Source organism: Siphateles boraxobius, unplaced genomic scaffold (genome assembly GCF_051911475.1).
Source record: "Siphateles boraxobius isolate OS27281-9 unplaced genomic scaffold, OSU_SipBor_1 135, whole genome shotgun sequence".
Taxonomy (NCBI): domain Eukaryota; kingdom Metazoa; phylum Chordata; class Actinopteri; order Cypriniformes; family Leuciscidae; genus Siphateles; species Siphateles boraxobius.
The window spans coordinates 1,046,270-1,062,500 of record NW_027508739.1 but is presented as its reverse complement, the minus strand read 5'-3'; the positions used below and the strand labels follow the sequence as shown (position 1 = coordinate 1,062,500).

Below are 16,231 nucleotides of genomic sequence, written 5' to 3'. Positions count from 1 at the left end.
ACTTTGATCAATTAAATGCATCCTTGCTAAATAAAAAGTATTTCTTTTAAAAAACTAAATCTTTCTGACAACGGACTGTATATTCTAGTTATATATTCTTTAACCTATAAAAAAAAAATACTGGTGACAAAAAACCTGATTTGAAAATATAATAACAAAGCAGTAATTTTAATAATAATTTTCAAATATGTTCTAACTATAAGTGATTTAGTTAATTAAGCTTGTCTTCTTTTTTAAACAGATGTGCAGTTCCACCTGCAGCCTCTAGAGGTCATCAGCGCCTCATGTCTGATCTGGAGTCAGATTAGTCTCAGAAGACACGCCCACAAACCCATAAAACCAAAAGGCATTGTTTCAAAATCTTCAAAAAACATCTAGCTTATTTGCCACACGTCGAAACAAGAATCGGACAGCAAGAGTTCAGAGGTCATGTGTGTGTGTACCAGCAGAGAGGTTCTGAATGATAGCAGCGGCGGCTGTGTGAAAGATGATGTCGGCTCCATCATTGAGGTAGTGAAGGTTGTTTCGACAATCAAAGCCTCTGTAGCCAAACACATGGTCCAGAGACAGCTCCTATAAACACAGACATAATCAAAATATTGAGAATAATGAGGACAACGCTGTATCTTCATGAGCTCATGACCCATCTGACCTCCACGATTTTCTTCTTCTTTGTGATGTTGTTCTTCACCAGTTTTTCAGGTAATGGTGCCGCGCGACTCACTGGAGGTCTGCAGGAAACAAATGATGGAGTTTCGACATGAATAAACGCAGTCACTGCAAAAAAAATTAGGTTCTTCCTCATTATTTTTGTCTTGTTTTCCAGTACAAATATCTAAACAATTTTTAAACCAAGAATTTATTTAAGAAGCAAAATTACTTAAAATATTCCGTCACGTTTTCTGAAAATCTGATTAAAATGAAGTGAGTTTGTGACCTTAAAACAAGAACTAATATTTGCCAATGGGGTCAGAAAAAAATATGTATATATATATATATATATAACAACCAGAGCTGTATTTTTTCTGGCACAAAAACAAGTAGGATTTTTTTAAAACATTTTTTTAACATCAATAAATGCAGTAAATGCATCAATGCTGAAATAAATAAACTAAATGTATAAATATATGCAAAAATAAATATACTAAATGCATCAATAAATGCACAATGCAAAAAAAAAAACTTCTTGTATAAATAAATGCAAAAACGTCTCGGTTACATATGGTAACCCTCGTTCCCTGAGGGAGGGAACGGAGACGTAGGTCATGACTGACCAATAGGAATCTCGCTAGAGAGGCCAATCTACTTCGAGTGAAACTAAAACAAGCCAATACACATTGGCGTGCAATCATTTGTATCAGCTGCGCGCCCTCGTTAGCGCGGGTATAAACGAGCAGCTGGTGCGATTGCACACTAGTTTTTTGCTGAGGAGCCAAGCCTGAGAAAGCTGGCCGCCCCGGCGGGCGGCAGCGGATGTGGCGACGGGACCTACGTCTCCGTTCCCTCCCTCAGGGAACGAGGGTTACCATATGTAACCGAGACGTTCCCTATCGGTCAGTCACTACAACGTAGGTCATGACTGACCAATAGGAATCCCTACCAAAGCGCCACAGCCGCTGCACCCCATCCAGCGCCCCCGTGCAAGCCTCTACACCTTCTTGCCTGGAAGGACGATAGGCGGAGGCTTACACAGAGTGAGTCTGACACTGTTGTTCCGTAATAACCCATACAGTGAGATATTGGATAACACTGGGAAAGCGTGCCCTTTCTGTTTAGGGAGGAACGCTGCGGAAGCCACTTCTTCAAAGAGTTATGTGGAAATGCATATGGACTAGCCGAAGGCTGTACTGCATATGAAATAAAGGGTGACTTAGCCCAAGGGAAAGACACGGGCTTCCGATAGGAGCAGCCGTGGAATATACACATATGGGATCCCCGTAGGGTCACACAAATGGAACCCAGCCCAGATCCGGTTCTCAAGGATTCAGCGGATAAGGGCCTGGCGCCGGACGCTCCGCCAAGTCCGGGCCGAGGGGTTTTGGAGGACTCAACAGGTTTTACTCTGGAGCAATAAGGGTGCACAGTAGGGTGCAGCAAGCCGACAGAGCCAGACCTCTCAGTGCTTCTACCCGTCTAGGGTGAGAACACGGGAGGACACCGGCTCTACACGTAGGCTATAGTATCTAGCGAACGTGTTAGGTGTCGCCCAGCCCGCAGCTCTACAGATATCTGTTAGCGAGGAGCCACGTGCCAGCGCCCAGGAGGATGCAACGCCTCTCGTGGAGTGTGCATGCAACCTGAGCGGGCAGGGCACGCCTTGTGCTTGGTAAGCCAAGGCGATGGCATCCACTATCCAGTGGGCCATCCTCTGCTTGGAGACAGCCTTTCCCTTCTGCTGGCCTCCGTAACAGACAAAGAGCTGGTCTGAGGTCCTGACGCTTTGAGTTCTGTCCACGTACATACGCAGAGCGCGAACGGGACAGAGCAAAGCCAGGGCTGGGTCTGCCTCCTCCAAAGGCAGCGCTTGCAGGTTCACTACCTGGTCTTTGAAGGGAGTGGTAGGAACCTTGGGCACATAGCCAGGCCGGGGTCTTAGTACCACGTGGCTGTCACCCGGCCCGAACTCTAGGCACGATTCGTCGACCGAAAAAGCGTGCAGGTCTCCTACCCTCTTGACAGAGGCCAGTGCAACCAGCAGCAAAGTCTTCATGGAAAGAAGCTTTAAGTCTACTGACTGCAGAGGCTCAAAGGGAACATCCTGAAGTGCTCGAAGCACCAGGGAAAGATCCCAAGAGGGTATGGAGGGGGGTCGAGGAGGATTTAATCGTCTCGCCCCCCTAAGAAACCTGACGACCAGGTCGTGCTTTCCCACTGCTTTGCCATCTATGTGGTCGTGATAAGCTGAAATAGCGGCAGCATGTACTTTGAGGGTGGAGGGAGACAGTCTACGCTCCAACCCCTGCTGCAAGAAGGAAAGCACAGACCCTATCGGACATCTTCGGGGGTCTTCTCGGCGAGAAGAACACCACTCGACGAACAGGTTCCACTTCAGGGCGTAAACACGTCTCGTGGACGGCGCCCGTGCTGAAGTGATGGTGTTAAGTACCTCAGGGGGTAAGTCACCTAAACCCTCCGCGTCCCGTCCAGGGACCAGACATGGAGTTTCCAGAGGTCTGGACGCGGGTGCCATAGGGTGCCCCGTCTCTGAGTCAGAAGGTCCTTCCTCAGAGGAATGGGCCAGGGAGGGACTGTCACAAGGAGCATGAGTTCTGGGAACCAAGTCCGGGTGGGCCAATAGGGAGCCACCAGAAGGACCTGCTCCTCGTCCTCCCTGACTTTGCACAGTGTCTGCGCAAGTAGGCTCACTGGGGGAAACGCATATTTGCGAAGGCCCCGGGGCCAGCTGTGTGCCAGTGCGTCCGTGCCGAGTGTTCCCTCGGTCAGGGAGTAAAACAGCTGGCAGTGGGAGGTCTCTGAGGAGGCAAACAGGTCTACCTGAGCCTCCCCGAACTCTCTCCAGATCAGCTGAACCGCCTGGGGGTGGAGTCGCCATTCTCCCGGGAGCACAGCTCGTGATAGCTCGTCGGCCACACGGTTGAGCAAGCCGGGGACATACATGGCTCGAAGCGACCTCAGATGCTTCTGACTCCAGAGGAGGAGATGGCGGGCGAGTTGCGACATGCGACGGGAGCGTAGACCACCTTGTCGGTTGATGTACGCAACGGTCGCAGTGTTGTCCGTACGGACCAGCACGTCCCTGCCCTGTAGCCGTCTTTTCAAGCGGGTCCGGGCGAGATGTACTGCTAGCAACTCGAGGCAGTTGATGTGCCAATGCAGTTGAGGGTCCGTCCACACCCCTGACACTGCATGCCCGTTGTACGTGGCACCCCAGCCGGTGGCAGAGGCATCTGTGAATACCACAGCGTGCCTGGACACCTGTTCCAAGGGAACTCCTGCCCGCAGGAACGAGGGGTCTGACCACGGGCTGAAGGTCTGGCGGCACGCCGGTGTGATTGCCACCCGGTGAGTGCCATGATGCCACGCCCATCTCGGGACTCGGCCGTGAAGCCAGTGCTGAAGCGGTCTCATATGTAGCAGGCCGAGCGGGGTTACCGCTGATGCTGCTGCCATATGCCCCAGGAGCCTCTGAAAGAGTTTCAGTGGGACCGCTGTCCTGCCCTTGAACGTGTTCAAGCAGTTCAGCACCGACTGAGCACGCTGCTCTGTGAGGCGCGCTGTCTGGGCGACCGAATCCAACTCCATACCGAGAAAAGAGATCCTCTGCACAGGGGAGAGTTTGCTCTTTTCCCAGTTGACCTGAAGACCCAACTGGCTGAGGTGCCTGAGCACTAGGTCCCTGTGTTCGCATAGCTGATCTCGAGAGTGTGCTAGTATGAGCCAGTCGTCGAGATAGTTGAGGATGCGAACGCCCTGTTCTCTCATGGGAACAAGGGCCCCCTCCGTGACTTTCGTGAAGACACGGGGGGACAGGGACAGCCCGAAGGGTAGGACTTTGTACTGATATGCTCGACCCTCGAACGCAAAGCGCAGAAATGGCCTGTGTCGAGGAAGAATCGAGACATGAAAGTACGCGTCCTTCAGGTCGATCGCTGCAAACCAATCTTGGGGACGGATGCATTCGAAAATGTGTCTCTGCGTGAGCATTTTGAACGGTAGCTTGTGGAGGCTCCGATTCAAAACTCGCAGATCCAAGATCGGTCGTAACCCACCCCCTTTCTTGGGTACAATGAAGTAGGGACTGTAGTGCCCTGACCTCATATCGGCTGGAGGGACCGGCTCTATCGCATCCTTCGCCAGTAGGACTGCGATCTCCGCACGCAAGACATGGGCATCGGCTGCTCTCACTGTAGTGGAGTGGATGGCCCGAAACTTGGGGGGACGCCGGGCGAACTGAATCGCATAGCCGAGCCTGATGGTTCGAATGAGCCAGCGAGACGGCCTGGGGAGCGCTAACCAGGCTCGCAGAGACCGTACAAGCGGGACCAAAGGGACCGAAGGCGTACCCGGAGTGGGGCAGCGAGGTGGAACACAGGGACGCAGCTCGGGAGGCTCTCTCTGGGAGGCGGCCCGTAGCGGGGTCTGAGTGTGCTGTGCAGCACTTACCTGGTTCCACGGGGCAGGAGGTGCGGGAGGCGGCTCGATGGCGTTCTCGGACCGTACGCAGCTGCCGGCTGGCGATAGAAGAGGCGGATGAGAGTGGTGAGGATTCTGACCCCCCACTACTCTCCGGGCCCTCTTCGGACCCAGAGATGATAGAAACTGCTCTTTTATTGAAAATTTGGGTACCGCTGGTTTTAAGGCCAGCGGCGGAACACAAACAAAACGGAACAAAGGATTTTCCACCCGGCCCTCTTCCGGGGGAGGGAGCGATGCAGTCATCGTCTCCTGGAGAGCAGTCCCTTCCACCTCTGGGTCGCCCGTCCTAGGGCCGCTTACCCTTGGCTTTGCCGCCCCTCTTGGCGGGGGCCTGGACGGGCGGGGCGCCCTGCCTGCGACTGGCTCCACGGTGCCGCTTGGATGGAGGCTGCTGCTGCGGCGCGGGAGCAGGGGCAGACGCAGGCGGACGCCCACGGCGACGAGCAGACCGAGGAGCCGCGGGCGGTGGGGTGGAGGCAGCAGCTGACCGCCGCGGCAGGATATGTTTAATGGCCTCAGTCTGCTTCTGTACAGCCGAGAACTGCTGGGCGAAGTTCTCGACCGCGTCGCCGAAGAGGCCGGTCTGGGACACGGGGGAGTTAAGGAACCTGATCTTGTCGGTCTCCCGCATGTCAGCCAGACACAGCCAGAGGTGGCGTTCCTGGACCACTAGTGTGGACATCGCACGACCCACTGACCGCGCAGTGACCTTCGTCGCACGAAGCGCGAGGTCAGTTGCGGCACGAAGTTCTTGGAGAACTTGTGGATCATGACCACCCTCGTGCAGGTCCTTCAGTGCCTTGGCCTGATGAACCTGCAACAACGCCATAGCGTGCATGGCAGAGGCAGCTTCCCCACAGGCCTTGTAAGCCTTGCCGGTCAGGTCCGACGAGTACTTACAGGCCCGGGAAGGAAGACACGGTTCTCCACGCCAAGTGGAGTTAGGGCACAGTTGCATAGCAACGGCCCGTTCCACTGGCGGGATACGCGCGTATCCCTTAGCTGCCCCGCCATCAAGGTTGGTGAGGGAGGAGGAGCCACCGAGACGGTTTCGGGCAGTAAAAGGTGCCGTCCACGTCCCTGTGAGCTCCTCATGCACTTCCGGGAAGAAAGGCACTGGGGTGGGTTGCTGAGAACCAGCGCGCGCCACCCCGAGATACCAATCGTCCAACCTCGAGGGCTCGGGACACGGTGGAGGGTTCCACACGAGCCCGATCCTGTTGGCGGCCCGGGAAAGCATGGCCATCATCTCCGGGTCCGACTCGGGCACCGCTGACACACCTGAAGGAGGCAGCGGCTCCGAGCCGTCTTCCGCAGAGAGGTCTGACCCACCCTCCGATGCAGCGATCGACATCTGGTCGTCGCAGGGAGCGCCGAACGAAACGACCGGTACACATCTCGAGGACGGTCCAGAACGTTCCGTTGGCAGCTCAACTGGTTGCGGAGCATGAGAGGAGTGAGGGTTCCTAGGGGGTCGGTTCCCCGAAGGAAGCGCGCTCACTGTAATCCTCAGGTCACCCGTGTCACTGCCCGAAGCAACCCGCGAAGGGGGGTTGGAACGAGGTGCAGGCACGGGGACTCCGCCCCTTTGCAGGAACGTGAGTCTCGACCTCAGCTCCGAGATGGTCATCTTCCCACAATGGGTACATGACTCATCCACGAACGCTGCCTGTGCGTGTTCGAGGCCCAGACACACGAGGCAGCGATCGTGACCATCCCGCGACCCCAGGTAACGACCGCATCCAGAAACACACAGATAGAACGTCATCTTGAAAAAGACGCGAACTATCTGTGTGAGCTCTTTTAGGGACTACTCTCACTGGTGCTGAAGCACGCAGGGGAACAGCCACAGCGATCACAGACGGGAATGTGCACCCGTCTGTGCGCTGGATCTCTCTCGCTGGAGGTCTTACCAGCTGTTACAACAGCTTTTGAGCGCTTGCCAGGCGCACCTTACCAGCTGTTATAACAGCTTTTAAGCGCTCTGAAGCGCACCTCACCAGCTGTTAAAACAGCTCTTTTTCTTTGCTCAGTTTTTAAAATAAAAAAAAAGAAAGAGAGAGAAAGAGAAACTGCTCGCGCTGCCGTGCTGTCACGCCCGCACCGGGAAGGAGAGGTCCAGAAAGGCTCGTAGTAGTTGGTTTCAACTGAAAGCAGAGACATCGAAGTGTTTGGCTCCGAAGCAAAAAGCTAGTGTGCAATCGCACCAGCTGCTCGTTTATACCCGCGCTAACGAGGGCGCGCAGCTGATACAAATGATTGCACGCCAATGTGTATTGGCTTGTTTTAGTTTCACTCGAAGTAGATTGGCCTCTCTAGCGAGATTCCTATTGGTCAGTCATGACCTACGTTGTAGTGACTGACCGATAGGGAACAAATGTACTAAATGCATCAATAAATGCACAATGCAAAAATTAAATGCATAAACAAATGCATAAAAAACTATTAAATTAGTCGAAAAACACTGTGAAGAAAAGCAGCATTTAATTAAACATTAATCACACCACACCAGTGTACAGGTTGCTTGAGGGAAAAATATATAATATCTGCCAGTGAAGTCAGAAAACATTTACTTAATTCAAGAGGATTTTTCTTGCACCCCATTGGCAGATATTTGTTCGTGTTTTAAGCATAAATTCACTTAAATCTGACATTATCCAGAAAACAAGACTTTCATATTTCTGAGTAAATGTACCTTGATTTAAGAATTTGTACTGGAAAACAAGACAAAACTAGCACACACTGCAAAAAAATGCTTATTTTACTTACAGGGATTAAAGTGAAAAAAATTCTTCTGACTGAACTTTTTTTCAGGCCAAGTCATATTCCTTTAACTTTATTTAAATTGTCGAGACCAATAGCGTTTTAAGGGGAGATGTTTTAAACCGCTTTAATATTGCCAGTTTGCGTATTTTAAAATCTATTTTAATCTATGAAAAAGAATTACTTAGCTTGACAAATAATCAACCATCTACATAACTTTTCAGTGCATGTTTTTATTTATTTTATAAGACCAAACATGCTATATTAATATATAGTTTGTTTAATGGCAAATCGTTTTGGCTGAGGGCAAAGTGAAGTTTCATAACTTTATATATTTAGGCTATTTAACTTTAGTCAGCTCTCTAATAGGCTACAATGTTAATGTTTGACTGAATTGTTTGCTTTATTTCTCATTGTATAGCTTCTTATAGCTACCTATTAGGCTACTTATACTTTTATACTGGATATTATTGATCATTAAAACTGACATTTAACAAAAAGAGACAGGGTTGTGTAATGTTATATTCTAAAATATATAAAATATTATTTATATATATATTAATATGCATTCTCTTCACTGTATGTGTACATGTATAATAAAATAAAACGATACAACCCTGTGTTTGTTAAATGTCAGTTTTAATGATCAATAATGTTTGATATTTTTAAAATGAAAACAAAAGCAGCAGGGTTGTGTTTTATATTTCGTGTTGTTATAAATATATGCAGTGAAGATAATCAATGTGCGTTGCCTGAACCACATTTGTTTGGCCAATATGTTTATGATAATATGTTCATTTATAATGAAAAGAGGTGTTTTATATAAGTTACATTTCGTTGTATTGTTGTATTATTGAGAGGCAGAGTTGTATTTTATACCATATTTCATTTTATTGTTGCCTAAAATATACATAAAGACATAACCGGAGTAGCAGAGCGAGCTGAGTGACGCGATCAAGAACGCGCTGTTCCATTTGCAGAATAACCGGACTCGCGTCCTCTCGTCCTCGGGAGTTCGTTCTCCTGAGTCGAACTTGGCAAGTCTGAACTACCAAGGACGCAAGTCCGAAGTTTGCGTAGGTTACTTGGTATTGAGAAACGGCCAATATTGACCCGCGTTCTGTTTTCTAGCATGCGCCAAGTTGAGTGTGAAACAAGACCAACGCTGCGGGGGGCTCCGGGAACAAACGCGCTCGAATTCGGACCGCAACAAACCAGCTGTTGCCTGACATGCACTTCTCCAAAAGTGAACACGGAGCAGTTTTTCCGTGCGCGGGATTTGAAAACCCGGAGTGGACCAAAAGCGAAGCGATTACAAAATGCTTAGAGTGGATAGAGGAACGTGCATTCGCTCCAATCCAGGCTTTATCACATCCTCCTCAGCAGGGTGAATAGGCCTACACCTCGTCTTTCCTTAATTTAAGACCTCTGCAAACTAAAATTAAGACATTTATCACACTATTTGAGAAACGAAAGCCTATTTACGGCCTTAAAATTATGAAAAGTGAATTTAAGGCATGGACAGACGGGAACCCTGCAATTGACGGAAATCCGTCATATGGCGCTTTTCCACTACACAGTACCAGCTCGCCTTGGCTCGGCTCGGCTCGACTCGACTCGCCTTTGTTTGGTTTTCCACTGTGTAAAAGTTGTACCTGTACCTGCTTTCGGGTACTTTTTTTCGTACCACCTCCGGCGAGGTTCTAGGCGAGCTAAGGCGATACTAAAATGTGACGTGAAAACAATGCCGACTGCTGATTGGTCAGAGAGAATCGTCACTATTCACTGCGTCATCATTGCACGCGCCAGATGGAGTATCCAGAATAACCCCGCCTTTTTTAAATAGTTTAGCCAGAGATAGTTACTAAACTTACTACTATTATTATGGCAACTCGGAAGAATACGCCGTGGTCAAACGAGGAGGTGCAGACATTCCTTTGTTTGGTTGCCGAAGAGAGGATCCAGCGAGAGCTTGATGGGGCAACGAGGAACGAAAGGCGTCGCTATGACGACCGGGTACTATTTGTGGCGATACTTTCTGCAATGGAAAACGGAACGAAAAGCGAGCCGAGTCGAGGCGAGCCAAGGCGAGTCGAGTCGAGTCGAGCTGGTACTGGTAATGGAAAAGCGCCAATAGACTCGCTGCAATTAACGGAAATCCGTCGTAGCGACGGAGAACTTTAATCCCTGTACTTAGTATTTTTATCTCGTTTCCAGTCCAAATATATAAACATTCTTAAATCAAGATGCATTTACTAGAAGAGTAAAATGACATAAGATATTATGTCCTGTTTTCTGGGGAAATAAATAAAAATGAAGTGAGTTGATGTTTAAAAAAAAAAGCAAAAATATCTGCCAATGGGGTCAGAAAAATAATCTTAATTTTAAACAGAAACAAGATTATTTTCTCACCCCATTGGCAGATAATTTAGCTTATTTTAAACAAAAAATCACTTTTTTATTTAATTCCCCAGAAAATAAGACTTAATATCTAATCATTTTACTACTTTAGTAAATGCATCTTGATTTAAGAAATGTTTGATATTTGGACTGGAAACAAGACAAAAATACAAAGTAAGAAAATCATTTTTTGCAGAAATCATAACTTCATCTGCATTATTCAGTTCTGTGACTCTTCTCACCGTTCATCCACTAGGATCTCCTTCTGTTGTTGGTGTGGCTTTACGCCCGTCATTTCTCTTATACTGACGGCGTAGATCTTCGTCGTGTAATCCATGCTCTTTTCCCGAGCCACGTCACTGTCGTAGCCTAAACACAGACATTCGTCAAATAAAAACCTTGAAATTCAGTTTATTCTCACAAACAAAAACTAAAACATTACCTCCATCCTCTTCAGCGTCATCATCTGATTCCTCACTGTCCACGGCTTTGCTCTCGCGTGGACCAATCCCCTCTCTCGCCCAGATCATGAGGGCCGTGTCGGCCCCGCCCACCGACAGCAGCATCGCATCATCATTGGACCATCGTACATTGGTCACATTGGCACTGTGAGCCACGTACTTTTTAAACTTGGCAAACTGACCCTGTATAAAACAAAAGGCATCAAGAAAATACTTTCTACTTGTTTTATGCATAAACCTCAAGACTTTTTATTATTATTTAAAGAAACTAATAACAAGGATGCATTACTTTTATCAAGAGTGACAGTAAAGACATTTATAATGTTACAAAGATTCTATTTCAGATAAATGCTGTTCTTTTCAACTTTTTATCCATCAAAGAATCCTTAAAAAAATAAAGAGCATGACAGTTTCCAAAAAAATATGACTGTTTTCAACTAATAATAAGCATAAATGTTTCTTGAGCAGTCATGTGACACTGAAGACTGGAGTAATGATGCTGAAAATTCAGCTTTGATCACAGGAATAAATTACACTTTACTATATATTCACATAGAAAACAGCTGATTTATATTGGAATAATATTTCACAATTTTTACTGTATTTTTGATCAAATAAATGCAGCCTTGCTGAGAGGAGACATTTAAAAACACCAAACTGTTAAATGATAGTGTACGAGGGAAGTGTATCTTACACACTTTCTCATTTGCAGTCAATGTTTGTAGATGATGTAGTTCCTGACACTGTGATTTCCAGGTACTCAGAGCTTTTATTTCACAATTTGTATTGTATTTTTGATCAAATAAACGCAGCATTGCTGAGCAGAAGAGCCTTCTTTTATAAACACTAAAAGAAGTCGTGTATAAGAATATATGATGTGATCATGTGACCTTGCAGGGGAAGCTGAAGAGCTTGACGAAGCCGAAGTCGTCTCCGGTGGCCAGCAGCTTCTTGTCTTTGGTAAGTGAAGAGGCGTTGACGAAACTGAGCGTGGGCCAGATGCCCTCACAGGTGGAGCCCAGAACCGACGTCCATGTGGCCCATTCCATCTTCTCAGACTGAACACACACACACACACACACACACAGTCACAATGCTGGACTTAGCCATGCAACTGGATGTGTGTCTAGTTTCTCTACCTCTAAACTGCTGATAGTTTGTCGTCTTCCACGTGGAGCTTCGAAGAATAGCTGCTCTTTGGCACCAGTGTTGACTTGAAGCAGTTTTCCTGCGTTAATGCACACAAAAATGTTTATCTCGGAGGTAATGTTTTAGCGACATAAATGACTGGATGTCGCAAAATTTCTTATAACTCAACAAAGATAAAACAGAAGTTTTGATAATCAAAAGCACAAAGAGAAAAATGAACCCCTAAACTAAATATCCTGGGATTAAATCCAAGCAAAATTGCAAAAAATCTAGGTGTTGTCTTTGACTCTGATTTTAATTTTAAAGCGCATGTGTGTAATATTACTAAAATAGCATTTTATCATATAAAAAATATTGCTAAAATAAGACCATTCCGTTCCATGCACAATACAGAAAAATGAATGCATACATTTATAACTAGCAGGCTTGACTATTGTAATGCCCTCCTCTCTGGTCTACCAAAGAATGCAATTAATCAACTACAATTAATTCAAAACTCTGCTGCTCGAGTATTGACAAAGACCAAGAAGAGAGAACACATTACACCTATACTAAAATCATTACATTGGCTACCTGTTAGTTTTCGTGTTGATTTTAAAAACCTTTTATTAGTTTATAAGGCACTACATGGAATTGCTCCAGACTATCTTTTAAAAATGCTTATAGTTTATGAACCTGTAAGGATTCTCAGATCCTCGGATTCTTTACTTTTAACGGTATCACACAGTAGAACTAAAAGATCTGGTAATGCTGCTTTTAGTCGCTACGCTCCTCGTCTCTGGAATAACCTTCCAGAAGAAGTAAGACGTGCTGAAAATATAAATAGTTTTAAGACTAAATTAAAGACATATCTCTTTAGTCTTGCCTTGTTATAATTTAACATAATGTTTGTAATTTAATGTTGTTTTATTACTTTAATAAATCTTTATACATTTTTATTTTATTTTTGCATTTTACCTGTATTTGTATTTTCTTTAAATGATTGTGCCTGTAAAGCGCTTTGAACTGCATTGATTTGTTTGGAAAAGTGCTCAAATTTGCTTGCTAGCTATACTTTTATTTCTTTCATTGATGGATTTATGCAGCTTTTAGCTACCAAAGTAAAATTTACCCATCTAAATGCACGTGCTTACAGACAGGGTGCAAAACGACACTCACCAAATGTCAAAAGTTAGTATAAACAGAAAATTATCAGTTATTGGAACTGTAATAAATTGCATGGCTTCTAATATACATGGTGACCTTCGTTGTTTGTCACTAAAAGGCACAAAACAATCCCTTAACTATTAGTATAAAATATGCCATTTCCTGATATAAAAATAATGCAAACTACAGTTTCATGGCCGCAAATTCTCACAGTTCAAAACATTATCAAAACATTGCCTTTCAATCAAAATGTATGTGTAGATTAATTCACTCAAGGATTAAGTCATTACATGAAGTTGCATATTATTGCTTGAATATATATTTGTGTGTTGGGTATGCGAGGATTACCGCGCACGTCCCAGTCCACATGTGTGATGCAGCTGGACGCTCCTTTACAGATGCCCACTCTCTTACTGGTCATAACGTTATAAATGTCCACAAATGAGTCGTGGGAGGCCACTGAGAGGTATTTTCCAGCATCTGCAGGATAAAAGCAGGAAAATATTACATAAATTACAGGCTTTATTATGTAATGAAACAAAATAATGTAATAATAAATATAATATTATTATTATATATAGTTTTAATGACATAATATAATATATATATTTTATGATTATAAATTAATATAATTGTTTAGGTCAATTATATATATTATGTACATGTATATATAAAGTTTCATTATTTTATTATCAATTTTTATATTATATATATATATATATATATATATATATACATACAGAGAATTTATATACATACATCATTTACTTTTATTATCACTTAATATGTTAATATTAGTTAAAAATAATTAATTATCTGAATGAATAGTAATTTCTATTATTTTATTATCAATCATATATATACAGTTAGGTCCATATATATGGACAGGCATAATTTTTGATTTTGATACAGTTAGTACAAAATGCAGCCGCTAGAGTTCTTACTACATCAAGAAAATATGATCATATAACACCTATTTTATGATCTCTACACTGGTTACCTATTAAGTTACGTATCAATTACAAAGTATTCCTACTGACCTATAAAGCCCTAAATGGTTTAGCTCCTGTGTATTTAACAGACCTTCTATCGCCATACAATCCATCGCGCTCTTTAAGATCACTAAATTCGAGGCTTCTGGTCATTCCTAGGATATCTAAGTCCACTAAAGGAGGGAGGGCGTTCTCGCATTTAGCTCCTAAACTCTGGAATAGCCTTCCTGATATTGTACGAGACTCAGACTCGCTGTCCCAGTTTAAAACTAGATTAAAGACGCATCCCTTTAACCAAGCATTCACTTAATGCTCAACCTTTGATACTGCTGCTGAATCAGTTCGAATGCATTAACATTATGAACATCAGCTATGCTAATTATTTCCCATCTGCCTTTCTGCTGTTATCTCGGGACGCTAGTCCCGAGGTAAATAGCGTTCGTCAGCTCCAGTTTGTATCCAGCCTCTCACGGAGACTTCAGATGCCCCAACGCCTGTGAAGAGACGACTCGACGCCTGTGAAGAGACGACTCAAAGCCGGCGATATGTTATGCCATAAATTACTACTTGATTAACTAACTGTATTTTTCTATGTACATTTCCGAAATGCACTTTCTGTAAAGCTGCTTTGAGACAATGTGTATTGTGAAAAGCGCTATACAAATAAATTTGAATTGAATTGAATTTGAATTGAATTGAATCAAGTATTTACCAAAACATATTCAAGCTATATTTATATAATGGATATGGACTGAGGTTTAATCAGGTTTAATTTGAGGGTATTTACATCTAAATTGGAAGAATGGTTTAGGAATCACAGCTCTTGAGAATAGATGGTTACCTAGAGAGAACCTGATGTCAGAGATGATCTCCTTCCTGTGGTGAAAGGTCACCATGTCTTCCAGCGTGTCTGCATTCACCACCAGAAAGCTGCCGTCGTTCAGACCCACCGCTAAGGCTTTTCCGTCGGGAGAGAAGGCACAGCATCGGCCACCTACAAACAGACATCAGAAAAATTAAATCTTGATGTTGAATTTGACCTGCAGTATTTGATTAAAGGTGACCTATTATGCCTCTTTTCACAAGATGTAATATAAATCTATGGTGTCTTCAAGACTTCAAGTTACGCCCCTTCAAGTTACGCCCCTTCAAGTTACGCCACTTCAAGTTACGCCCCTTCAAGTTACATCCCTTCAAGCTACGCCCCTTCAAGTTATGCAACTTCAAGTTACGCCCCTTCAAGTTACGCCCCTTCAAGTTACATCCCTTCAAGTTACGCCCCTTCAAGTTACGCCACTTCAAGTTACGCCCCTTCAAGTTACGCCACTTCAAGTTACGCCCCTTCAAGTTACATCCCTTCAAGTTACGCCCCTTCAAGTTACGCCACTTCAAGTTACGCCCCTTCAAGTTACATCCCTTCAAGCTACGCCCCTTCAAGTTATGCAACTTCAAGTTACGCCCCTTCAAGTTACGCCCCTTCAAGTTACATCCCTTCAAGTTACGCCACTTCAAGTTACGCCACTTCAAGTTACGCCCCTTCAAGTTACGTCCCTTCAAGTTACGCCCCTTCAAGTTACGCCACTTCAAGTTACGCCCCTTCAAGTTACATCCCTTCAAGCTACGCCCCTTCAAGTTATGCAACTTCAAGTTACGCCCCTTCAAGTTACATCCCTTCAAGTTACGCCCCTTCAAGTTACGCCCCTTCAAGTTACGCCACTTCAAGTTACGCCCCTTCAAGTTACGCCACTTCAAGTTACGCCCCTTCAAGTTACATCCCTTCAAGTTACGCCCCTTCAAGTTACGCCACTTCAAGTTACGCCCCTTCAAGTTACATCCCTTCAAGCTACGCCCCTTCAAGTTATGCAACTTCAAGTTACGCCCCTTCAAGTTACGCCCCTTCAAGTTACATCCCTTCAAGTTACGCCACTTCAAGTTACGCCACTTCAAGTTACGCCCCTTCAAGTTACGTCCCTTCAAGTTACGCCACTTCAAGTTACGTCCCTTCAAGTTACGCCCCACTTCAAGTTACGCCCCACTTCAAGTTATGCCCCTTCAAGCTACGCCACTTCAAGCTACGCCCCACTTCAAGTTACGTCCCTTCAAGTTACGGCCCTTCAAGTTACGCCCCTTCAAGTTAAGTCCCTTCAAGTTACGTCACTTCAA

General features: G+C 45.2%; 1 protein-coding gene across 2 annotated transcripts in view; it reads right to left on the bottom strand.

Moving 5' to 3' along the window:
* The window catches only part of eml6 (EMAP like 6), a 126,466-nt gene that overhangs the window by 28,381 nt on the left and 81,854 nt on the right, over positions 1-16,231 (bottom strand). For both annotated transcript variants that reach the window (XM_077229797.1, XM_077229798.1), the window contains exons 24-31: positions 14,910-15,062; positions 13,425-13,556; positions 11,921-12,009; positions 11,672-11,839; positions 10,763-10,964; positions 10,563-10,689; positions 653-731; positions 444-573 (exon numbers count right to left, since the gene is read on the bottom strand). In XM_077229797.1, the coding sequence (XP_077085912.1) occupies positions 444-573; positions 653-731; positions 10,563-10,689; positions 10,763-10,964; positions 11,672-11,839; positions 11,921-12,009; positions 13,425-13,556; positions 14,910-15,062 (1,080 nt within the window). The remainder of the gene's footprint in view (positions 1-443; positions 574-652; positions 732-10,562; positions 10,690-10,762; positions 10,965-11,671; positions 11,840-11,920; positions 12,010-13,424; positions 13,557-14,909; positions 15,063-16,231) is intronic.